The following is a 24121-nucleotide window of genomic DNA, read 5'->3' as shown; positions in this document are numbered from 1 at the left end:
CTGCTAATCTAGCTGGTTACCAAGCCCCCAGGATTCTTCTGTCTCCAACTCCCCTGGGCCATGACTACTCAGATATGTGCTAGTGTGCCTAGCTTTTCCACAAGACACCTGTGGCTCAACCACAGGTCCTCATGCATACACAGCAAGCACTTTACTGAGGAACCATACCCCAGCCACAGGACCCATATAGATTATAATGCTTAGGAATAAACTTAGGAATGCCTGCTTACTTCTACATAAAAGTTACTACAGTTTCTTTTCAAGTAAATATCAATCTTGGTTGGTAAAACTGTTTTCTCTTCTGAATCTATCAAAACCCTTTTCCAGAACACAGTTAATTACGGTATGCTCAAGTACCTTATACAAAATGGCATAATATTTTGTATATTTCCCCCTTACTTTAAATCATCTCTATACTTATCAAACCTAATGGTATATAAAGATGTACATGGGAAGCTCTTGAAACAGTTCAAAACATGAAAGCTGAATTAGACACATTAAAGAAAACACAGAATGAAGCGATGCTGGAAATGGAAAGGTTGGATAAATGATCAGGATCTAAAGACGTGAGTATAACTAATAGAATTCAAGAGACAGAAGAGAGAATCTCAGCTATTGAAGACTCGCTAGAGGATATACATTCATCAACCAAAGAAAACCTCAAGACCAACAAATCCCTAACACAAAATATCCAGGAAATATGGGACACCGTGAAAAGACCAAACCTAAGAATAATAGGTGTAGAAGAAGGTGAAGAAACACTGCTCAAAGGTACAGAAAACATATTCAACAAAATCATAGAAGAAAACTTCCCCAACCTACAGAAAGATATGCCTATGAAAGTACAAGAAGCTTATAGGACACCAAACAGACTGGACCACAAAAAGAAGTCCCCCCGACACATAATAATCAAAACTCCAAATCTACAGAATAAAGAAAAAATATTAAGAGCTGCAAAGGAAAAAGGCCAAGTAACATATAAAGGCAAACCAATCAGAATCACACCCGACTTCTCAATGGAAACTCTGAAAGCCAGAAGGTCTTGGATAGATACACTACAAGCACTAAGGGAGCATGGATGTCAACCCAGACTACTGTACCCAGCAAAACTTTCAATCATTATAGATGGAGAAAACAAGATTTTCCATGACAAAAACAGATTTAAACAATACATATCCACAAATCCAGCACTACAGAAGGTTCTGGAAGGAAAACTCCAACCCAAGGAACATAACTACATGCACAAAAACACATGGCAATAGATAATCTAATATTGCCAAACACAAAAAGAAGCAGGAGGGCAAAATCCACACACAATGACACCACCAACAATAAATCCAAACCAAACAAGAACCAACGAACAATGGACATTAATATCCCTAAATGTCAATGGTCTTAACTTACCCATAAAAAGATATAGGCTAACAGAATGGATACGAAGACAGAATCCATCCTTCTGCTGTTTACAAGAAACACACCTCAACTTCAAAGACAGGCGATACCTCAGAGTAAAAGGATGGGAAAAGATTTTCCAATCAAATGGCCTCAAGAAACAAGCAGGTGTAGCAATCCTAATATCTAACAAAATGGACTTTAAACTAAAATCAATCAAAAGAGATGAAGAAGGGCATTTCATACTCATCACAGGAAAAGTCCATCAAGATGAAATCTCAATCCTGAACATCTATGCTCCAAATACGAAGGCACCCACATTTGTGAAAGAAACATTACTAAAGCTCAAACCACACATAAAACCACACACACTTATAGTAGGAGACTTCAACACCCCCCTTACACCACTAGACAGGACCACCAGACAAAAACTTAACAAAGAAACAAAAGACCTGAAAGAAGTTATGGCCCAACTGGGGTTAACGGATATCTATAGAGCATTCCATCCAAACTCAAAAGAATATACCTTCTTCTCAGCACCACATGGCACCTTCTCCAAAATTGACCACATAGTAGGCAACAAAGCAAACCTCCACAGTTACAAAAGAATTGAAATAACCCCCTGTATCTTATCAGACCACCATGCATTAAAGCTAGAATTCAGCAACAATACAAATGGCAGAAAACCTGCAAACTTTTGGAAAATGAATAACACCCAATTGCACCATTCCTGGGTTGAGGAAGAAATAAAAAAACAAATTAAAGACTTCCTAGAATCTAATGAGAATGCAGACACAACATACCCAAACTTATGGGACACTCTGAAAGCAGTGCTAAGAGGGAAGTTCATAGCACTAAGTGCCCACATGAAGAAACTAGAGAAAAGTCACATTAGAGAACTGACAGAACAACTGAAAGCACTAGAGCAAAAAGAAGCAAACTCACCAAGGAGGAGTAGACGCCAGGAAATAATCAACCTGAGAGCTGAAATCAATAAAGTAGAAACTAGGAAAACATTACAAAGAATCAATGAAACAAAGAGTTGGTTCTTTGAGAAGATCAACAAGATAGACAAACCTCTAGCCAAACTAACCAAAAGGCAGAGAGAGAGCACACTAATTAACAAAATCAGAAACGAAAAGGGGGATATAACAACGGACACTGTGGAAATCCAGAGAATCTTTAGGTCATACTTTGAAAATCTGTACTCCACAAAATTCGAAAATCTAATGGAAATGGACAGTTTCCTGGATAAATATCACTTACCAAAATTAAATCAAGATCAGATAAACAATTTAAATCGACCCATAACCCCTAATGAAATAGAAGCAGTCATCAAAAGCCTCCCAACCAAAAAAAGCCCAGGACCAGATGGCTTCACTGCAGAATTCTACCAGAAATTCAAACAAGAGCTGATACCAATACTCCTCAAACTGTTCCGCACAATAGAAGCAGATGGGATATTGCCAAACTCTTTCTATGAGGCTACAATCACTTTGATACCCAAGCCACACAAAGATAAGACTAAGAAAGAGAACTACAGACCGATATCCCTCATGAACATTGATGCTAAAATACTCAATAAAATATTGGCTAATCGAATCCAAGAACATATCAGAAAAATCATCCACCACGATCAAGTGGGCTTCATCCCAGGGATGCAAGGATGGTTCAATATACGAAAAACCATCAATGTAATCCACCATATAAACAAACTGAAAAAGAAAAACCACATGATCATCTCACTAGATGCTGAAAAGGCCTTTGACAAAATCCAACATCCCTTCATGATAAAGATCTTGGAGAGAACAGGAATAACAGGAACATATCTAAACATGATAAACGCGATATACACCAAACCAATAGCCAACATCAAACTAAATGGAGAGAAACTCAAAGCTTTTCCTCTAAAATCAGGAACAAGACAAGGATGTCCACTCTCTCTATACCTCTTCAATATTGTACTTGAAGTTCTAGCTAGAGCAATAAGACAAGAACAGGGGTTGTTCTTATTTGATCAAAGGGATACAAATTGGAAAGGACGAAGTCAAACTCTCACTATTTGCAGATGACATGATAGTCTACATAAGTGACCCGAAAAACTCTACCAGGAAACTCCTACAGCTGATAAACACCTTCAGCAAGGTAGCAGGATACAAAATTAACTCAAAAAAATCTGTAGCCCTACTGTATACAGATGATAAACTCAATGAGAAAGAAATCATGGAAACATCACCTTTCACAATATCCACAAGCAACATTAAATATCTGGGGGTAACACTAACCAAAAAAGTGAAAGACCTGTACAATAAGAACTTTGAGACTTTAAAGAAAGAAATTAAAGAAGATACCAGAAAGTGGAAAGATCTCCCGTGCTCTTGGATAGGCAGAATTAACATAGTAAAAATGGCAATCCTACCAAAAGCAATCTACAGATTTAACGCAATCCCCATCAAAATCCCAACACAGTTTTTCACAGACATTGAAAGAACAATACTCAACTTTATATGGAAAAATAAAAAACCCAGGATAGCCAAAACAACTCTTTACAATAAAAGATCCTCTGGAGGCATCACCATCCCTGACTTCAAGCTCTACTATAGAGCCATAGTTCTGAAAACAGCTTGGTATTGGCACAAGAATAGACAGATAGACCAATGGAATCGAATTGAAGACCCAGATATTAACCCACGCACCTACGAACACCTTATTTTTGACAAAGGTGCTAAATCCATACAATGGAAAAAAGATAGCATCTTCAACAAATGGTGCTGGCACAATTGGATTCGACATGCAGAAAATTGCAGATAGATCCATACCTGTCACCATGCACGAAACTTAAGTGCAAATGGATCAAAGATCTCTCCATAAACCCAGCCACACTGAATCTTTTAGAAGAGAAAGTGGGAACAACCCTTGAACAAATTGGCACAGGAGAACGATTCCTGAACATCACGCCAGAAGCACAGACACTGAGGTCTGCAATTAATAAATGGGACCTCCTGAAACTGAGAAGCTTCTGTAAGGCAAAGGACACAGTCAGTAAGACAAAACGACCACCCACAGAATGGGAAAAGATCTTCACCAGCCCCACATCTGACAGAGGACTGATTTCCAAAATATACAAGGAGCTCAAGAAGCTAGCCACCAAAACACCATACAATGAAATTAAAAAGTGGGGTGCAGAACTAAACAGAGATTTTTCAACAGAGGAATCTGAAATGGCTGAAAGACACTTAAGAAAGTGCTCAAAATCCTTGGCCATCAGAGAAATGCAACTCAAAACAACTCTGAGATACCACCTCACACCTGTCAGAATGGCTAAAATCAAAAATACCAATGACAACCTATGCTGGAGAGGTTGTGGAGAAGAAGGAACACTCCTCCATTGCTGGTGGGAGTGTGAACTTGTAAGACCACTTTGGAAATCAGTATGGTGGTTGCTCAGAAAAATGGGAATCAATCTACCTCAAGATCCAGCCATTCCTCTCTTGGGTATATACCCAAATACTGCATGTCCATACAACAAGGACATATGTTCAACCATGTTCATAGCAGCATTGTTTGTAATAGCCAGAACCTGGAAGCAACCTAGATGCCCCTCAACTGAAGAATGGAAAGAGAAAATGTGGTACATTTATACAATGGAGTACTACTCAGCAGAAAAAAGCAATGGAATCTTGAAATTCACAGGCAAATGGATGGAACTAGAAGAAACCATCCTGAGTGAGGTAACCCAATCACAAAAAGACAAACATGGTATGTACTCACTCATATATGATTTTTAGACATAGAGCAAAGGTTTACCAGCCTATAATCCTCTACCCCAAGGAAACTAGAAATCATGAATGACTCTAAGGGATAAATGGACCCCAGGAATGGGAAGTGGCATGAACTCCCGAGCTAATTGAGAGCATGAGGGTAGGGGAGTGGGTGCTGCCACAATAAGAGCACAAGAAGAAGAGTAGAGGAGAAGAAATGGAGGAGCAGATATATTGAGTTGGGGGAAGAATAGAGGAGAGAGAGCAGGATGAGAGATACCATATCAGAGGGAGCCACTATAGGTCCGAGAAGAGATCTGGAACTAGGAAGATCTCCAGAGACCTATAAGGATGACACGATCTGACAGTCCGGGCAGTGGAGGAGAGGATGGCCTAGAAACCCTTCCCCTAGAATGAGATTGATGACTACTCTCTATGCTATCCTAGAGTCCTCATCCAGTGGCTGATGGAAGCAGAGACAGACATCCACAGAAATACACTGAGCTGAAATCTGGAACTTAGTTGAAGAGAGGGAGGAATGAAGAACGAAGGGGTCTGTACCTGGTTGGAGAAACCCACAGAAACAGTTGGCCTGAAAAAGGGAAAGCATATCGACCCCAGATGCTCTTTGGGAGGCCAGTACAGGACTAATCCAGCCCCCTGATCATGGATGCCAATGGGGAGGCCCCTGCACTCCTGGGAGCCTCTGGAGGTGGACTGGTGTTTTGCCCTGGTGGGTGGGAGGGACTTCGAGAGCCCATCCCACTTGAAGGGATTCTCTCTGTCTCTGAACACATGGGGAGGGGCCTAGGCCCAGCACAGGAAGATTTGGTGGACTTGGTGGAGCCCCTGTTGGGGGCCCTACCCTGCCTGGGGAGTGGTGGGTGGATGGGGTGGGGGTAGGTTGGAGTGGGGGAGAAGGATTGGAGGTGGGGGGAGGGAGAGGGAGAGGAAAAGTACATGTGAAAATATTAATAATTTAATAAAAAAAAGAAGTACATGGTATGTAAATAGGCATGATGCTTAATGACAATGAAAAGGATTGTACCTATTTAGTATAGATATAGCCATTCAAAGTCTAACTACATAGTACACACAATCAGGGCACAAGGCAAATACTGATGAAACACAGTGCTAAAGGAAGACTGAGGGGGATCTGTCTGATATCACAGAAGACAATCTGGGGCCTCCTGCAAGAACCTTTTAAGGTTAACCCAAAAATATGCAAAATTTAAGACCCATGATCAAGTATATTTTATTTATGCACAGTATTACTATGTAGGTTTATAAGAATCTGACTGGTACTTGCCTGCCTGCCTACCTACTGTAGCAGTCATAGCTGTTTTCTTTGAAGTGGCAGGGATGGAAAGGAAAAGTTGCTTAGCTCCAGGCTACTTCCTGGAAGCTGGGTCACAAACTATTTTGTGTCTAGATATAAAGCACACAGCACTAGACAGAAGATGCACACATGCATTAATAGTCCCCATACTGTATTTAAACTCCAAGTTATATGTGATTATGCACAAAACAAAAGCCCTTTTACACCTCTGTTCACTGGTTCTCTAGACTTGTACAACATCCATCACTACTTTACAATCTGTTCAAATTTTTTAAAATGGTAGTTCACTATTTTAAAAAAGCAAAATGGTTTGTACAAGTCACATAGCAATCATACCTTAAGAAAAAAAAACAGACAATACAATTAACAAATGTAATGTCAAAAAGTTGAGAACAACAAAATCTGTTTTAAAAAGACCATAACATTTGCACCCCCTCCCACTCCCATACTCCTTTTTAAGGTTTTTGCTTATTTTAAGACAATATAGCACAAGTTGGCCTGGAATTTGTGATCTTCCTGTTTCAGTCTGTAAAGTGCTGGGATTACAAGTCTGTACTACCTGCTCCAGGCATAATTCTTGCTTCCTCTGGGACTTTGACTAGAGCAAAGGGGAAAAGTAGGAGGTAGTATGGTCAGAACAACTGGGATGGACATCTTCCCCATTACAAACATGAACAATTTCCAAAACTTAAGAGTAACTAACATCAGGGAGAATAGTTGAGACAATGATTAAGGTTAAGGGACAGAAACACGAACAGTGTGTTACTGTGAAGAGGTCTTGCCTATGAAAAGGGCATGCTGGCTAGTTTTATGCCAACTTGACATTTTAAAGCTATTTTGGAAGAGGTAACCTCAATTGAGAAAATCCCCCACCAGACTAGCCTGTGGACAAACTGACAGTTCATTTTCCTGACTGACAGTCACTGTGGGTAGAGCTAATCCTGGGCTGCTGTTCCTGGGTACTACAAGAAAATAGGCTAAGTGAGCCTTGGAGAGCAAGCCTATACTCAACACTTCTCCATGGCCTTTACATTAGCTCCTGTCAAGTCCTGATTTGATTTCTTCAATGATAGATTGTTATATGGAGTTGTGAATGAAACAAACCCTTTACTCCCCAAGTTGTATTTGGTTACAGTGCTTTATCACAGCAAGAGAAACTCAAGACAAGGGTGCAATATGGTAACTAAATAAAGAATGTGAGTACACATCACTGAATCACCCATAGGTGTTATGTGCACTACCTGCTCCAGGCATAATTATTGCTTCCTCTGGGACTTTGACTAGAGCAAAGGGGAAAAGTAGGAGGTAGTATGGTCAGAACAACTGGGATGGACATCTTCCCCATTCCAAACATGAACAATTTCCAAAACTTAAGAGTAAGTAACATCAGTAAAACCACAAAAACTGTTCTCATTCTTAAATTTTGCTTCTTCTGCTCCTGTACTCCCAGCTTCTCTTTCATTGGATAAGGGGAAAGAAAAGAAAGTAAAACAAATTACCACTGAATTCTGAACTGTGATGAGACCCATATCCATGAGTTCGCTGATTTTTTTTTTTGGCCACTGCAGGAGCATTCACTGACTACCTGGGAGTCTTCATCATCAGTCAGTTCAGGGGTGTACTAGAGTGGCGTGTTATACTTCAGGTCAGCTACGGTCTTCTGCTTCTCATTCTCAGTGGTTTCATCAATTACATTGGGCCACCACAGGGTACTGATAACCACCTGCTGCTTTGAATGACTGCTTGCTAGGTTAACTTTCTGTGTAATCTTCAGCCTCCAGGACCACTGCATTCAAAGTGTGACCTACGATAAGCTGGTTTAGCTGGATATCATTTCTCCTAATCCCTGAGCTCTGGCTGTACATCTGTGTAAGACTAACATAGGATTTGGCACCTGGGGAAGCCACTTGACAGCTTCTTTAGGCTTCTTGGTATGAACAAAAGTTCCTTTTCTGAAAACATTAATTCTTTTCCTGTCTTCCAAAATTGGGTTCTGGTTTGCACAGGCCAACTGACTTTGCTCCTTCTAGATCACCTGACACTTCTTGGGTGCACAGTATTCTTCTGGTTTATTTTACAAATGGATGGCATTATCGTACTTTTCTCTGAAGTAGGAACAGCTAATTTGGGCAAAAGCTACTTTAGTCCTGTAGGGTCTTTCTCTTTGCACTTGAGTGAACTTTTCAAAAAGCTCTGGAAGTTATTATAGCTAATCTTTCCAAATCATACTGCTGCTTGACAGGACATGGTGTTGGGTTCCAAATCTCTAGCTTGAACACACTCTTCTAGGTACAAATTGCACAGGCATCATTTCTAACTCTTCTTCATAGACCTCTTTCCACATCCTCTGAAGATCTCACACTGGCCCTAGCTACCTAGGGAAGTTCCTTTTTGAGAGGTAGCACTGGTGTGAAAGCCTCTGCCTCCCTTACCACATAGCCAGACCTACTCTAAGAGCTTTGAGAATGGCCATGGTTCAAGCACACAAGTATCAGGTCCTGTTCACATGGCTTACTGTACAACTCTTTATTAATTCTGGTAGCAGCAATGCTTTTGTCTAAAGGTGCCTTCCAAATATTGGTACACATTAGATATACCATCTTAGGGTTACTATTGCTATGATGAAACACTATGACTAAAAGCAAGTTGGGGAGGAAAGGGTTTATTCACTTGTGCTTCCACATCACAGTTCATCATTAAAGGAAGTCAGGACAGGAACTCCAACAGGGAAGGAACCTGGAGGTAGGAGCTGATGAAGAGTTCATGGAGGATGCTGCTTACCAGCTTGCTCCTCATGGTTTGTTCAGCCTGCTTTCTTATAGAACTCAGGACCACCAGCCCATGGAAAGCACCACCCACAATGGGCTGGACCCTTCCCCATCAATAACTAATTAGGAAAATGCCCTCTAGGCTTGCATTTTCTTAGTTGGGGTTCCCTCCTATCAGATGACTCTAGCCTGTGTCCAGCTGATATAAAATTAGCCAGCACACATAAAGAGTCCATTGATTTCCTGTTATTAAAGAACTTCAGAAGCTCTGTGTGTACTGACGTCATCTCCTCATCTCCTTTTACTGTTTGTTGAGACTATGTAGCTGGAAAATTTACAGAGGGCAGGTATGTATTATCTACTTTTTACTGCAGTGTTTCATACATAAAATCTCAAAAAATGGTTGCTAAATAAAATCTCAGAAGTAACTTGACAACTTTTGGCCACAATTAATACTCAAATATAGTGCTTTTCACTGAGCAAATATGCAGGATGCTCATAGTGACACCTATGAATATATGCCCTCAATTACAGAAGTAGAAACTAAACCTAAAAAAACAAAACAAAACAAAACAAAAAAACAATCAAGACTCTTACTAGGAATTGCACTAACCTGGTTTAAATGAACGCATAACCCTCTTTGTAAAGGATTACATGGAAAAATCAAAGTAGACAGAGGAGTACATTTTTAATACAAATGTATGTCTACAATACTGGTCTTAAGTCAATAGCACTGGCAAAACTTTAATTCTAATGTTAATACCTTTAAGTCCATTTTACCACCAACTTTATGTCAATAGGGACATCAGAGTTACTAACTTGCTGCAAGAATGGGTAGTGTCAGGAGAAAGGGTTTCTTAGCTTTGTTTGCCAGATGATTCTATGACAAAATGGCACAGTCATTTTTCCCTAGTGCAAAGCTTCCTTTCCCAGGAATAGAGTGGTAAAGCACTTGCCTAGCATGTTCAGGTGCCGGATCAATCTCCAGAACAGCAGAAAACAAAAACGAATTTTGAGAGTCTGTCTGCATTACTGTGGGTGGAACAGTTACCACTACTCCTTCTGTAACTCTACATAAATGGTAGCAATACTTGGTCCTCCAAGATTTTCCCTTCCCTACTACATAACTGTTAAATTAGAAAACAAAAACAAGCCCATAATACTTTATTTAGGGAACTATGAAATCAACTGATACCAGTATTGCCATACAGAAAGCTTCCATCATATATGACTAATGCATGCTTCATGTCTCAACTCTTCTTTAACTTTACCCTATATTCTTTCCAACATAAGGGGTGGTAACTCTACTTACTTCTTCGTTTTGAGGAGTTGGAGGTGGTCTTTCTAAATCCAGAAAATCTAGTGGTCTCTCACTCAGGGTGAGCACCCGTGGTGGCGTTTTCAGTGCCAGAGGTTTAAAGGGAGTGGACTGGATAAGGTCAAGATCTGCTGGTCTTGAAAATGAAATGTCTTCATTATTTCCTAGGGAAATAAAAGGGGGAGGAGGGACTTCAAAAGTGTTGTTCCTCAATGTTTTTACCCTCTGTCAGATTTGTAGTACAACCTACCTAACAGCAGTAGTTTCTTTCATAAATATTTAACACGGTGGTGCAGAAATTATTCTGTTTGTGTGTAATGAAACCAAACAAAAAACTCAAGCAACCTGTCTCTAAGTATATAAAGAACTCTCACAACATGGAAAATTTCAGATTAGCAAAACATTTGAATACATGCTTCAAAATGTTGGTTTGAATAACAAATGTCCCCTGTAATCTTGATCACATTTGAGCACCTGCTCCCCAGTTGATGGAACTATTTGGGGAGATTTAGGAGGTAGGGGCCTTGGTGATGGAAGTGTGGCAGGGGAGCTTTGAGACAAAAAGCCTTACTCCATTCCCAGTTCTCCCTGCTTTGGGCTTGCAGTTGAAGATGTGAGCTCTCAGCTTGCTGTTCCAGCCACCATACCTATCCACTACCATGCTTCCCCAAATGACACTGATGGACTTTTATCCCTCTGGAACATAAACTTAAATAAATCCTTCCTTCTATAAAGTGCCTTGGTCATGGTATTTATCATGGCAATAGAAAAGTAATTAACACAAAAAGTAAATAAGTAAAAATCACATGCATACATGTTCAAAATTATCATTCACTAGGGAAATGAATATAAAAGCAACTAAAATTCACAAATATCATTGATTGAAAAGAAACATGGCACACCATTCAGAAAATAATTTGTCAACATTTTAAAGGCTTACATATAACTTATAATACAGTCAGTTCACTTCTAGAGATATGAAGGTGTATGTACTCCTAAAAAGTTTATACACAAATATTCATACGTACATCATCCTATGAATCTCAAAAAGAAAACACCACAAATACCCACTAAATGTCAATGGATAAATCAATGATGAGTACTCACACAGGATATTACTTCCAAATTAACTGGAATAAACACATAATACTTGCAACAATGTTGAAGAATCTCAAGAAAGCATTCCACTAGCCATACATGCAAGCACAAGCCTGCAATTCAGCACTCAGGAGTTATGGCAGGAGGATCCTGAGTGCCTCAGGGGTACACTAAGTCTCTGTCCCAAAATAAAAACAACGTGAAAAATAAACTGGGTGTGGTGGGCAGGCCTTCAACCTGAGCAATTCAGAAGGCTGAGGCAGAAGGATTGACAGGTACAAGGGCAGTGGGCTCTGCAGGGCAAATTTAAGGGCAGCAGCAAGGGGCACTCAGAGGTGCAGCATTTGCCCAGAATGCATATGATCCCAGCATCAAAGCCCCACAGGCAAAGAAAAAAAAAAGGAGGAAAACTTACTCTCATTGAAAGAAAGAAACCATGCCAAACAGAATACATTGAGGACTCCATTTAAAGGAGAATCCAAGGAAGACAAACTCACTCTAGGTACAAAAAAGAAACCATGGCTGCTGAGAGTTGAAGGACTGGGAATGATGGAGAATGGGAACAGGAAGCCTTCTGAGGTGACAACAGTGTTCTGTAGCAGGACAGTGGGGGTTACATACATTTATAAAACATGAGAAAATACCTTTTCTCAATAATATTTTGAAAAACCTAAAATGTTCATAAAAATAAAGAACCCAAAGATTTACTGGAACACTTTCAATCAACAGCGAGATACCTGTGACAACGATCCTCTCTGGGACTTGCATTATTACACTGGCATTTGGAACTCCTTCTTGGAACCCTTGGTCCAGGTCAGCACTTGGCGGTGCTACTTTTAATTTTTCCGGGACCCTCATTCGCTGACTAATACCTTCGGTGTATTCCATTTCATACTGAATTCGGCTGATTTCTGCCATCTCAGAAGCAGTGGGAGAAGGAAATGCTGCCCCACTCACCCTACAGAAGGAAAATATTAAGATCAGGTAACTGCACGTGAAAACATCAATCTCCTCTATGCAGTGATGTCAGAAGACAATAGCTTACAGAAGAAAGAGCAAAAGGAAACTCCACTTGTGAGCAAAAGGAAAACAAGCAACAAATACACTTTCTTCAACATAAAGCTCTAACTTATCATCTGAAAAGGAACCTCGAGGACACTGATGAGGTGCAAGTTTCTTGAGTATCATATAACCATGATACAAATGCACACACACAAGCATTCTTTGTGTGTAAGCAAATAAGCATGTAAGCAAAAATGCAATTCAAAAACGCCTGAAATAAAATTAAAAATCCCCAACCAGAAGGCTGAGAGCAGAGTTGCGAGGGAGAATGCTTGCCTAACATGCATGAAGCCCTGCTCAGTCTCTAGAACTGCAGAGAAAAAATGATTATGTGGGAGACTATTGCCTGGACTTCTTAGCAATGAAATCAGAAATTGGCATCGTGCATGAAACAAACTCTCTCAACAATGAAAATCAGAATCCAAAGGCAAATAAAGCTAGTGCTCAGTTTTCAAAAAAGGTATAGCTCCCTCAAAATCATACAGTGCATATCAAAAAACTTCTTACTGCAAATGAATGTGATGACGCAATGAATGCCAAATACAAGATTTACATCAGTAAGTCCTTAATGTACGCTTTCATTTTAAGGGGTTAAATGTTCACATTATTGACCTATATTTAATATCATATTTACACATTGTAGTTTTGAGAAACATCAAGTATCTTTGAGGGGAAAATAGTACAAATGCATTGAGTAACCTTCTAAATTGGAGAGGGATCCATGATTCCAGGGAGATGTAGTCGAAAGAATGTTGCCCCCAAATAAAAAATGCTAAGGAAAGCATAAAAGAGCAAGGTTAGCTTATGGCAAGCAGCTCTGAAGCTACTGTCTGTCCAACCTATAATACCAGCTCAACTGAAAAAAATGTCACTGACCTTCCTAGTGATGTGTCACTGCCCGTTCTCTTACTCATCTTAATAGAGCAAGTACACGTCTACAATAGCTATTAAGTACTGCTACCCTGTAGTTGTTTACTTTACACAATAACTCCCCTAAAGATCTGAACTGTCTTTGGAGGAGTACATAACAACACGGACACTGCTTTTCCAGCTGTAAAAAAGAAAGAATAAAAATCAGTATTTCAACAATTCATTTTATAAGAGAACTATGAATAAAAGTAGTTATTTACTTAGAAGGGCTTGACTTGAGAAAACAAATTTCAAATGTTCCCACTGTCACTCTACAGTACCTCATAAGTCAGAAAGATGGTTTGAAACCTAGTCACTATTTCATGATTTTGCAATTCGAGCAATTGAAAAGTTCTACCATTACATAAGGAAATGTGCAGTCAGACTGGGGGAAGCATGGCTACCAGAAAACCCCTCTAATCACATTCTAATGGCATATAAAAAAAACATGAAGAAAATGCAATGGTAAAAGTAAATGTATTTGAGGTTGCCTAAAAATTTGGTGCATAAGTGGTTTCCTGAAAAGGAAGCCAAATTACACTAAGTTCCCAGCAAAGTATAACTCAAGAGAAATAAAACATTAAAGACGATATAAATGTCTTACTCACAGGGATTATTCTGTAAACTATGTTAAGGGAATATAGATGTCTTCATCATCCCCTTTTTTTTTTGTTTGTTTTAAACCAGAAACGTACTCCAGTACACTGTTGGATGTTGCTTAGTATGGCAGACCTAGTCGGATTATGAGTATCAACTAGCTTCTTTTATTTTTTGTCTAAATGTCTGTCTCTTAAGGAACTGACATGCAGATGCCTTAAAGACTAAGAAAACAGAGCCAAAGAAAAAATTGTACTTACAAATATGAAACAACGGGCTTGCTATTTGGCACTATCTGCTTCTGTACTTCATATTAAATCCTTAAATTGCTCCAATGCACATGTGCTAGATTGAGAGCCACTTTTGTCCCTAAGGGAGAAAAACAGTGACCGAGAGAAGCTAGATGATGCCATTATTAAAGACTTAGCTGGAAATTCTTCAAATAAAAGCCACAAAGATACACAACTTTACGTTAAAAAACAAAATAAGCAGAGAAAGGACCTCAAGCTTACCACACGTTTTAGTGTTATAGACAGGGCCCTGTGACTAGTCACCATGTATGGTAGTGATTCTTAATCTGTGGGTTGTAACCCCTTCGGGGGCCACATATCAGATATCCTGCATATCAGGTACTTGCATTACAATTCATAACAGTAGCAAAACTACAGCAATGAAATTATTTTATGGTTGGAGGTCCCCACATGAGGAAATGTAAATAAGGGCTGCAGCACTAGGAAGGTTAACAACCAGTGATGTAAGGTAAGACATTTACCTGGAAAGCTGGCAGATCAAAGATACATTCATGTTAAACTAATGTGTATATACATATCTTCTACATAGTAAGGGAAATCAGTTTTCATTTTAAAACACAGAACTAGAAATAAACAAACATTGTATATATAAAATATATAAGAACATATGGAGACAGTTGAGCTCTCTCTCTCTGTATATGAATGGTGGATACCTATAATCCCAGCACTGAGGCTGAAGCAGAAAGTCAGAGTTCAAGGCCAGCTTGTGCCACATAGACAGACTTATCTAAAAAAGCAAAACAAAGGAGAGCATATGAAGAAAATGAAACGTCCTACCTAATCCTACCTTCTACCATCTATGTTCCCATAGGCAACTTCTATTAATTTCTGTGTTTATCATTATAGAACAGGTGCTTTCCCAGCATTGGTGTACATGAAGCATGAGAAAAGCTTAGACACACAAGATTTAAGCCACATTATCTCACAAAATGTGCCAGCATCCACCTACGCTTTGCTGAATTCTGAATCAGTCTTATTTGTTTATTTTGAGGTTGGGTCTTAGTACGGAGCCCAGACTAGCATTGAATTCCTGATTCTCCTGCCTCAGGCTCTCCAGTGCTCTCCCAGCTCATTTCACTTTTGTTTCCAGCAGCACGCCTCAAAGTTCTCAACATTTCATCCTATGACAGTATCTTAACTTAGAAATCTTTAGTTTGAAAAGACTCATGGATCTAGAACATAAAGGCGGTTACTGAAATGACAACTTCTCCCGCAGTTAAACCACCTAAATTTCAAAGGGAGTAAAACTCTGTTAAGACGCAACACTTCTGCCTCACTGTTTCATTTTTATGTTTCAATAAAACATATTTTTTAAAATTTTAATTATTTTTCTTCAGCATTAAACTTGATACTTTGAGTAATATCCTTTGGTGACAATAAACTTCATTTGGGGCTAAGGCTTTGTCATTTAGAATCTGCTCAGTAATCACTACATGTTTGAAGTATAACTTGAGAAAACTCTCCCTCAGACTGATGCCACAGATTTTCCAAATTCATTGGGATCCCATACACTACATGTAATTTCTACTTTAACTTGCCTTTACTTTTTAAAAACACAAACCTATTTAAAAAAATATTTAATCAATACCTTAGAACCATAAACTTACTGTACACATATAAATACATGTAACAAAACCAAAACTGTTAAAAAATTAAGACAAAGTGGATCAAAGGCCTTCATGTAAGAATTGCTGAACTTGGAATCTGCTAGGGGAAAACAGGCAAAACCTTGAGGTTACACAGGCATAGCCAAGGACTTGGAGCCCAGGAAATAACACCAAGAACTGGCAAATGGCATTGCCTAAAATAAAAAAGTTTCTGAACAAATTAGAGTGGAGATTCTATAGAATCTTTGTTGACAGGGGACTCAGACCTAGAATTTATAAGGAACTCAAAAAATTAATAAGAACCCCAATCTCGTATCTATTAACAACAAAATATCCACAAGAGTAAGTAAGGAGAGAGTGACAGAATAACCTTGTAAGCCTAAAAAGAGGTAGCCTTATCAGACAGGAAGGGAGACAACACACAGTTCCTCCCAGAGCAGCAGTTGAGTAAAAAGCCTGTACTCAGGAACACCAGACAACACTGAAAAGTTATCTCAATTCTCAAGTCCTTGAAACAAAAAAAAAAAAAAAAAAAAAAAAAAAAGAGCCCCCCTCCGCCCCCCACTCTGTGAGCTCAGAACAAATACTAACCAGGACTAAATCGTCCTACTTTCCCTAAAGGTTTTTCTTTGGGGAATCTCATTAGTAGCCCATGGGACTGAGGGAGGCATTCTCATTCACTGTCTCCCCGCGGAGGCCTGCATAGCACTACCGGGCTCAAGCTTCATTCCTCTCAATTAGAAAGCGCCACCAATTCAGGGAGCGCGCTGCTCTTGGCAGAGACGCGCCCAGCTCCTAAGCCTGGTTCCAAGACTCTGGTTCATTTTCTTGTGTTTTACAATGACAACAAAGGGCTCGTTTTTGCAAACGGAGGCCGGCGGCTACAAGGGCCCCCGGAACCCAGCTCCGGGAGGGCACCCCTAAGAGCGAGCCCGCATAGCCACACCAGCAAAAGCAAGGATGTTTTGGCCAGCTCCGGACCTCCCAAAGGTCTTTCTTTCACTACACGGGTTGTACACATACAAACGCCACAGGCTCAAGGTCATACTGTGAGGTACGTGGGCCCGAGGAGGAGATGCTCAAAAAGCCCAGGTCCAAGCTTACAGGCGCGCCTCCCGCTTCCTAACCCCGAAGTAGTAGACTGGTTTTTTGTTTGTTTGTCTGGGCAGTAAAATTCGATTTTTGTTCCACAGAACAAGATGCCGAGGTTGAAAGGGCGAAGAAGCCGGCCCTAGATAATTGCAGAGCAGGGACGAACCTGAGGACAGACCAAGGCCGGGGACGCTCCGCCCGGCCGGCCGGCTGGGGAGACGGGTGTCACGGCCGCGGCGCCAGGCCCTGAGTCCCGCTTGGGGAGACAACAGCACTCACCCTGGGCCCGCTGGAGGGTCCCTGGAGAGGGCCGCCGCCCGCCGGCTCCGGGGCGCTCGGGCGGGCGCTCGCAGAGGCCGTTGGCCGAGCGCACCGAGGCGCCCGGGTAAAGGAGCGGCGGAGAGGCCGCGGCGGGCCGGGACAGACGCGAGAACGTCCAGGACTGGGCCCTTCCAGGAGCCGTAGCGGAAGTAGGTTCCCGGTCATGTGACAAGGAGAGGGCGGATGTTACGCTCAGGAGCGTGAGACGCCAATAAGGAACCATTTTTGTTGTGGGCAAGGCTTTCCCTCCTCAGGTTAAAAGGCTCAAGTTCTTAGATTGGATTACTCTTGGGGGATTTCGCGTTTGCAAGGTAAACTAGTAGCCTGTTTCAAAGAACCGCCTGAATCAAAATTCGCATGGTGAGAGGCCTGAGAAGCTGAAAACCCTGATCTCAAAACAACAGCAACAAAACACCCAAACAAGGAAAACCTCAGATGTTACCTCAGAAATGTTGTCACCCTTCCAAATAGTTTGGCAAGCTCTCTATTGAATTCTTGCATTCTTCCTAATATTGGTGTGGGATAAGTAAAATTTCCCTTTTCCTTCTAAAGGTCAGTAGGGACCCGGGTTAAACTGACATAAAACAGTAGATGAACAGTGTTGTGTAATGTTTTACTCTTTTGACTTTTTTGAGCGCCCCCCCCCCAGCCCCCAAATACTTACACACAGAGTGTTATTACTTATGAATGCCCCGGCCTTAGCTTGACTTGTTTCCAACCAGCTTTTCTTTTTGTTGTTTTGGTTTTTTGAGACAGGGTTTCTCTGTGTAACTTTGGAGCCTATCCTGGCACTTGCTCTGTAGACCAGGCTGGCCTTGAACTCACAGAGATCCACCTGCCTCTGCCTCCTGAGTGCTGGGATTGAAGGCATGTGCCACCACCACCCGGCCCTCTAACCAGCTTTTCTTATCTTAAATTAACCCATCTACCCTTTCCCTCTGGGCTTCTATCTTTCTTTCTTCTATTTATCTTACTTTACTTCTTTCTGGGTGGCTGGAAGGCTGGCCCCTGATGTCCTCCCCTCTTTGTTCTCTTGCTGCTCTTCCTTGGTTTTCTCCTTCTATTTATTCTCTCTGCCTGCCAGCCACGCCAAACCTTGCTCATGCCTCAGCTCTTTATTAGAGCATCAGGTGTTTTGTTTAGACAGGCAAATAATCAGAGCTTTACAGAGTTAAACAAATGCAGCATAAACAAAAGTCACACATAGTCTACCACAGGAGAGAAGAATAAAACTTTGATTTCGTAATTTTTGGTTGTATATTGGAGTATAGAAAAATGAAGACCCAAAGAAATACTTGGAATCCAAAATTTGTATCAGAAGCTGGGCATTGTAGTAAATTGAAAGTGTGAGATGGCAAAGAGATTTGGACCAGGGCACTGATTAGCAAGTGATTAGGGAGATGAGCATTACTTGTGCTTCCATCAGCTACTGGATGAAGGCTCTAGGATGACATATAAGATAGTCATCAATCTCATTATCAGAAAAGGACATTTATGGTAGCCTCTTCATTATTGCTTAGATTGTTAGTTGGTGTCATCTTTGTAGATCTCCAGACATTTCCCTAGTGCCTGATTTCTCTCTAAACCTAAAATGTCTCCATTATGGTATCTCCTTTCTTGTTTTCTTCTATTCTTCCCCCGACTCAAACGCTCTGCTCCCTCATGTCCTCCCCACTCCTCTTCTCTCCTTCTCCTTCTCCTAGCTCCCTCCCCGCTTCAGCCATGTTCACAATTTTCTCAGGAGATCTTGTCCCCTTCCCCTTCTCCAGGGGACCATTTATATCTCTCTTAGGGTCCTCCTTGTTTACTAGCTTCTCTGGCAGTGTGCAGTGTAGACTGGTAATCCTTTACTCTATGTCTAAAATCCACATATGAGTGAGTACATACCATGTTTGTCTTTTGTGACTGGGTTACCATGCTCAGAATGGTTTCTTCTAGTTCCATCCATTTGCTTGTGAATGTCAAGATTTCACTGTTCGTTTGTTTTTTTTTTTCTGCTGAGTAGTACTCCATTGTGTAAATGTCCCACATTTTTGCTATCCATTCTTCAGTTGAGGGGCATCTAGGATGCTTCCAGGTTCTGGCTATTACAAATAGTGCTGCTATGAACATCACTGAATAGATGTCCTTGTTGTATGAATGTGCTTCTTTTGGGTATATGCCTAAGAGTGGAATTGCTGGATCTTGTGGTAGACTGATCCCCATTTTCTTGAGGAGTCACCATACTGATTTCCAAAGTGGTTGTACAAGTTGGTACTCCCACCTCCTCTCCAGCATAAATTGTCATTGGTGTTTTTGATTTTAGCCATTCTGACAGGAGTAAGAGTACCTCAGAGTTGTTTTGATTTGCATTTCCCTGATGGCTAAGGATGTTGAACAGTTTCTTATGAGTCTTTCATCCATTTTAGATTCCTCTATTGAGAATTGTCTATTTAGTTCTGCACCCCACTTTTTAATTGGATTGTTTGGTGTTTGGGAGATTAGTGTCTTGAATTCTTTGTATACTTTGGAAATCAGCCCTCTGTCAGATGTGGGGTTGGTGAATATCTTTTCCCAGTCTGCGGGCTGCCATTTTGTCTTGCTGATGGTGTCCTTTGCCTTACAGAAGCTTCTCAGTTTCAGGAGGTCCCATTTATCAATTTTTGATCTCAATGTCTGTGCTACTGGTTTAATGTTCAGGAAGTGGTCTCCTGTACCAATTCATTCTAGGGTACCTCCTACTTTCTCTAAGAGGTTCAGTGTGGCTGGATTTGTGTTAAGGTCTTTGATCCACTTGAGCTTCAGTTTTGTGCATGGCGATAGATATGGATCTATGTGCAGTCTTCTACATGCCAGCATCCAGCTATGCCAGCACCAGTTGTTAAAGATGCTTTCTTTTTTCCATTGTATAATTTTAGCTTCTTTGTCAAAAATCAGGTGTTCAAAGGTATGTGGGTCCATATCAGAGTTTTCAATTCTATTCCATTGGTCTACCTATTTTTGTACCAATACCAAGCTGTTTTCAGGACTATAGCTCTGTAATAGAGCTTGAAGTCAGGGATGGTGATGCCTCTGGAAGTTCTTTATTGTACAGGGTTGTTTTGGCTATCCTGGGTCTTTTGTTTTTCCATATAAAGTTGAGTATTGTTCTTTCAAGGTCTGTGAAGAATTGCTCTGGTATTTTGATGGGGGATTGCATTGAATCTGTGGATTGCTTTTTTGCAAGATTGCCATTTTTACTATGTTGGCTTTACCTATCCAAGAGCATGGGAGATCTTTCCATTTTCTGGTATCTTCTTTGGTTTCTTTCTTTAAAGACTCAAAGTTCTTGCTATACAGGTCTTTCACTTGTTTGGTTAGCATTGCTGCAAGGTATTTTATGTTCTTTGTGGCAATTGTAAATGGTGATGTTTCTCTGATTTCTTTCTCAGCCCATTTATTGTCTGTATATAGTAGGGCTACTGATTTTGGCTGGTTAATCTTGTATCCTGCCACTTTGCTGAAGGTGTTTATCAGCTGTAGGAGTTCTCTGGTACAATTTTTCAGGTCACTTACGTAAACTATCATATCATCTGCAAATATTGAACCTCTGACTTCTTCTTTTCCAATTTGTATCCCCTTGATCTCCTTTTTGTCGTCTTATTGCTCTAGCTAGAACTTCAAGTACAATATTGAAGAAGTATGGAGAGAGTGGACAGCCCTGTTTTGTTCCTGATTTTAGAGGAATCGAGTTGAGTTTCTCTCCGTTTAGTTTGATGTTGGCTGCTGGTTTGCTGTATATTGTTTTTTATTATGTTTAGGTATGCTCTTGTTATCCCTGATCTCCCCAAGACCTTTATCATGAAGGGGTGTTGGGTTTTGTCAAAGGCTTTTTCAGCATCTAGTGAGATGATCATGTGACTTTTCTTTTTCAGTTTGTTTATATGGTGGATTACATTGATGGATTTTCGTATGTTGAACCATCCCTTCATCCCTGAGATGAAGCCTACTTGATCATGGTAGATGGTTTTTCTGATGTGTTCTTGGATTCGATTTGCCAGTATTTTATTGAGTATTTTTGCATCAATGTTTATGAGGGATATTGGTCTTTGGTTTTCTTTCTTAGTTGTGTCTTTGTGTGTCTTAGGTACGAAGGTTATTGAAGCCTCATAAAAGGACTCTGGCAACAACCCTTCTGCTTCTATTGTGTGGAATACTTTGAGGAGAATTGGTATTAGCTGTTCTTTGAATTCCCGTTAGTCCTTATACTTCTTAGATGTGGCAGATTGACTTTTTTGTCATAGCCTCCTCTTTTCAAAGATAAGTCTTTTGAAATAACTTTTTTTTTCTAAAAATATAAGGATCCATAATCTATTTATCAAATAGATTCTTCTATTTGATAGAAGTCTTCTCCCATAACCTTGTTTTATTATTTATCTTCTAGAATCATCTGAGTCTATTAAACAAGACAGTGTTTCATGGAATGGCAGGGTACCTAACCTAACAGTGTATACAGTCTTCAAAAAGGTGTGTGTGTGTGTGTGTGTGTGTGTGTGTGTGTGTGTGTGTGTACACGTGCGCATGCGATGGAGCATATTTTCCCCCATTCATATGGAAAGTCTATTCTTTACTGTGTTATAGATTCATGCTGGGTCTTCCTTTACTTCTCTCGTTGATGTATACATTTCTGTTTATGACTTAATCTGCCATTGGCTTTTTCTACAGCCTCATAGTATATAAATCCAAATAATCTGATCCATTTAGTTTCATCATGATACATGATTTCTGGCCATTACTACTTATGTTTCCCAATAGGACTTAAATCCTAGTAGAGTTTTACATCCAAAAATATTTCCTTTTTCAATGCAGACATTCTTTCTCCAGTTACAGTTTTCAGTTATGGCAAGATTTCTTTTTTAGGCATCAATATTCAAAATTCTGTAGTTATAGTTTGCTGTCTTAAGTTGATGGTTATTTTGGGTGAGAATGAATATGAAACAGTAGTAGCTTTGATAGTCTTCTTCAAAGTTGTTTGGTGTTTTTACAGTGACTATTATTTTTATAAACCAAAATAAACTTATTTCCATTAAAAAATCAAATACTTGATACAGTTGTTCTTTCAATTTTATTTTGACAAAACAGTAGAACATTAGCTATATTTATAGAAATATTAGTATACTGTAATATATCATAATTTTGTCAGGATGTAACAATATAAAATCAATATATTTTAAATAAATCTAACTTGGTTATAGAGAAAATATTAAATTAAGTTTAATGGTAGTAAGTTACATTTGAATTATAGAAAACCTTTGTAAAATTAGCAATACAATTCAAATTTAAACATTTTTAATACCTTTATAAATAAATTAATAATGTTTATCTTGCAAAAACAAGCAATTGACAAGTTGGTTATTTTAGCACACTGTGAACTTCTGATGTTGAAGCACCAAATTTAAAATAAACATTTTGTTAATCAAGTTAAAAAATTTCAAAGATTTATTTTTATTCATGTGCCCTGCATCTGTGCAAGTGAATGCCACCTTTGTGTGGGTGTCCTTAGAGGCCAGTTGGATCCCTTTGAGCTGGAGTTACAGGCAGTTGTGAGCTGCCTAACCTGGATGTTGGGAACTGTACTCTGGTCCTCAGCAGAGCAGCCAGCATTCTTAACCACTGAACTGTTTCTTTAGCCACATATGAATTTAAATTCTAGCTTCATAATTTACTCATAAATACCTGGGAAGTGCTATGCACAGACTGTCTTTTAAAGCTCGCTCTTAGGCGTGTGACTGAATAAACGTTGATATGGCTTCATTGGGATGTAAGTGTTCTTCAGGGTTACTTGTCTTTCCCCAGAAGGTAAGCACTGATGAGAGGACCAGAGCAAAAAGAGGCCTGGGGGCAAATGAAGGGCAGCCATTTGACATCAGCACCAGTCTGGTAGTATAATAGATTACCCTGAAAGTCACTTGTGGAGTTTTAAAAGAGGAAAGATGAAAGGGTTGTAGCCAGTTTCATGGGTGTTTGCCTAGTGAGTAGAGTACACCAAAATCATGGGGAAAACTTTTAAAACAGAATTCTGGGAGTCTGAGACTAAAAAAATTGTGGTGATTTTGGGACCAGCTTAGGCTATATAATGAAATACTTACATCAAAATGAGGCACAAATTTTTGGTTTCCAACTACAGTTTCTAATTTTGCAGGCTTAGAATATTCTGGAATTGGCATTTGTAACAAACTCCCTGGTGCTGTTGCTACTACTATTCCTCAGGGACCCTACTGGTCAAGATGAATTCTTTCTTTTGACTCTAGACTGTAACTAGGGCAGTAGGGTGTTTTCTGAATAAGAAAGTTAGGTGAAACACATAATTGAAATGAGATGTTGCACGTCTGAGTTCACGTGTAAAATATCTTGGCAGCAGTCACATGAGTGGTGAAGAATGTCAACCCTTGTCTATGTTCTTGGGTCACATTTTCCAATACAAAGTAGTTGAGGTTACAGCACCAGCATGAGCGTAAATATCAGCACCATCAGTTCCACCTCAGTGGATCAAAAATGTAAGCTTTGCCTCATAATATCTGGCCTCTA

General features: G+C 39.9%; 1 protein-coding gene across 18 annotated transcripts in view; it reads right to left on the bottom strand.

Moving 5' to 3' along the window:
• Positions 1 to 17713, bottom strand: part of Mff (mitochondrial fission factor) — a 35439-nt gene extending 17726 nt beyond the window's left edge. For 3 of the 18 annotated variants that reach the window (XM_027397382.2, XM_027397383.2, XM_027397379.2), the window contains exons 1-5: positions 17534 to 17711; positions 14505 to 14613; positions 13615 to 13789; positions 12414 to 12634; positions 10573 to 10742 (exon numbers count right to left, since the gene is read on the bottom strand). In XM_027397382.2, the coding sequence (XP_027253183.1) occupies positions 10573 to 10742; positions 12414 to 12634; positions 13615 to 13652 (429 nt within the window). In that variant the 5' untranslated portion in view covers positions 13653 to 13789; positions 14505 to 14613; positions 17534 to 17711. Of the gene's footprint in view, positions 1 to 10572; positions 10743 to 12413; positions 12635 to 13437; positions 13511 to 13614; positions 13790 to 14504; positions 14614 to 17420 lie in introns of all 18 variants that reach the window. The other 15 variants (XM_027397370.2, XM_027397372.2, XM_027397380.2 and 12 more) reach the window with 13 other exon arrangements.
• Positions 17714 to 24121: the final 6408 nt, after the last annotated feature.

This window comes from Cricetulus griseus, chromosome 2 (genome assembly GCF_003668045.3).
Source record: "Cricetulus griseus strain 17A/GY chromosome 2, alternate assembly CriGri-PICRH-1.0, whole genome shotgun sequence".
Classification (NCBI taxonomy): Eukaryota; Metazoa; Chordata; class Mammalia; order Rodentia; family Cricetidae; genus Cricetulus; species Cricetulus griseus.
Note: the sequence above shows the minus strand (reverse complement) of the source record. Positions and strands in the feature narration are given on the sequence as shown.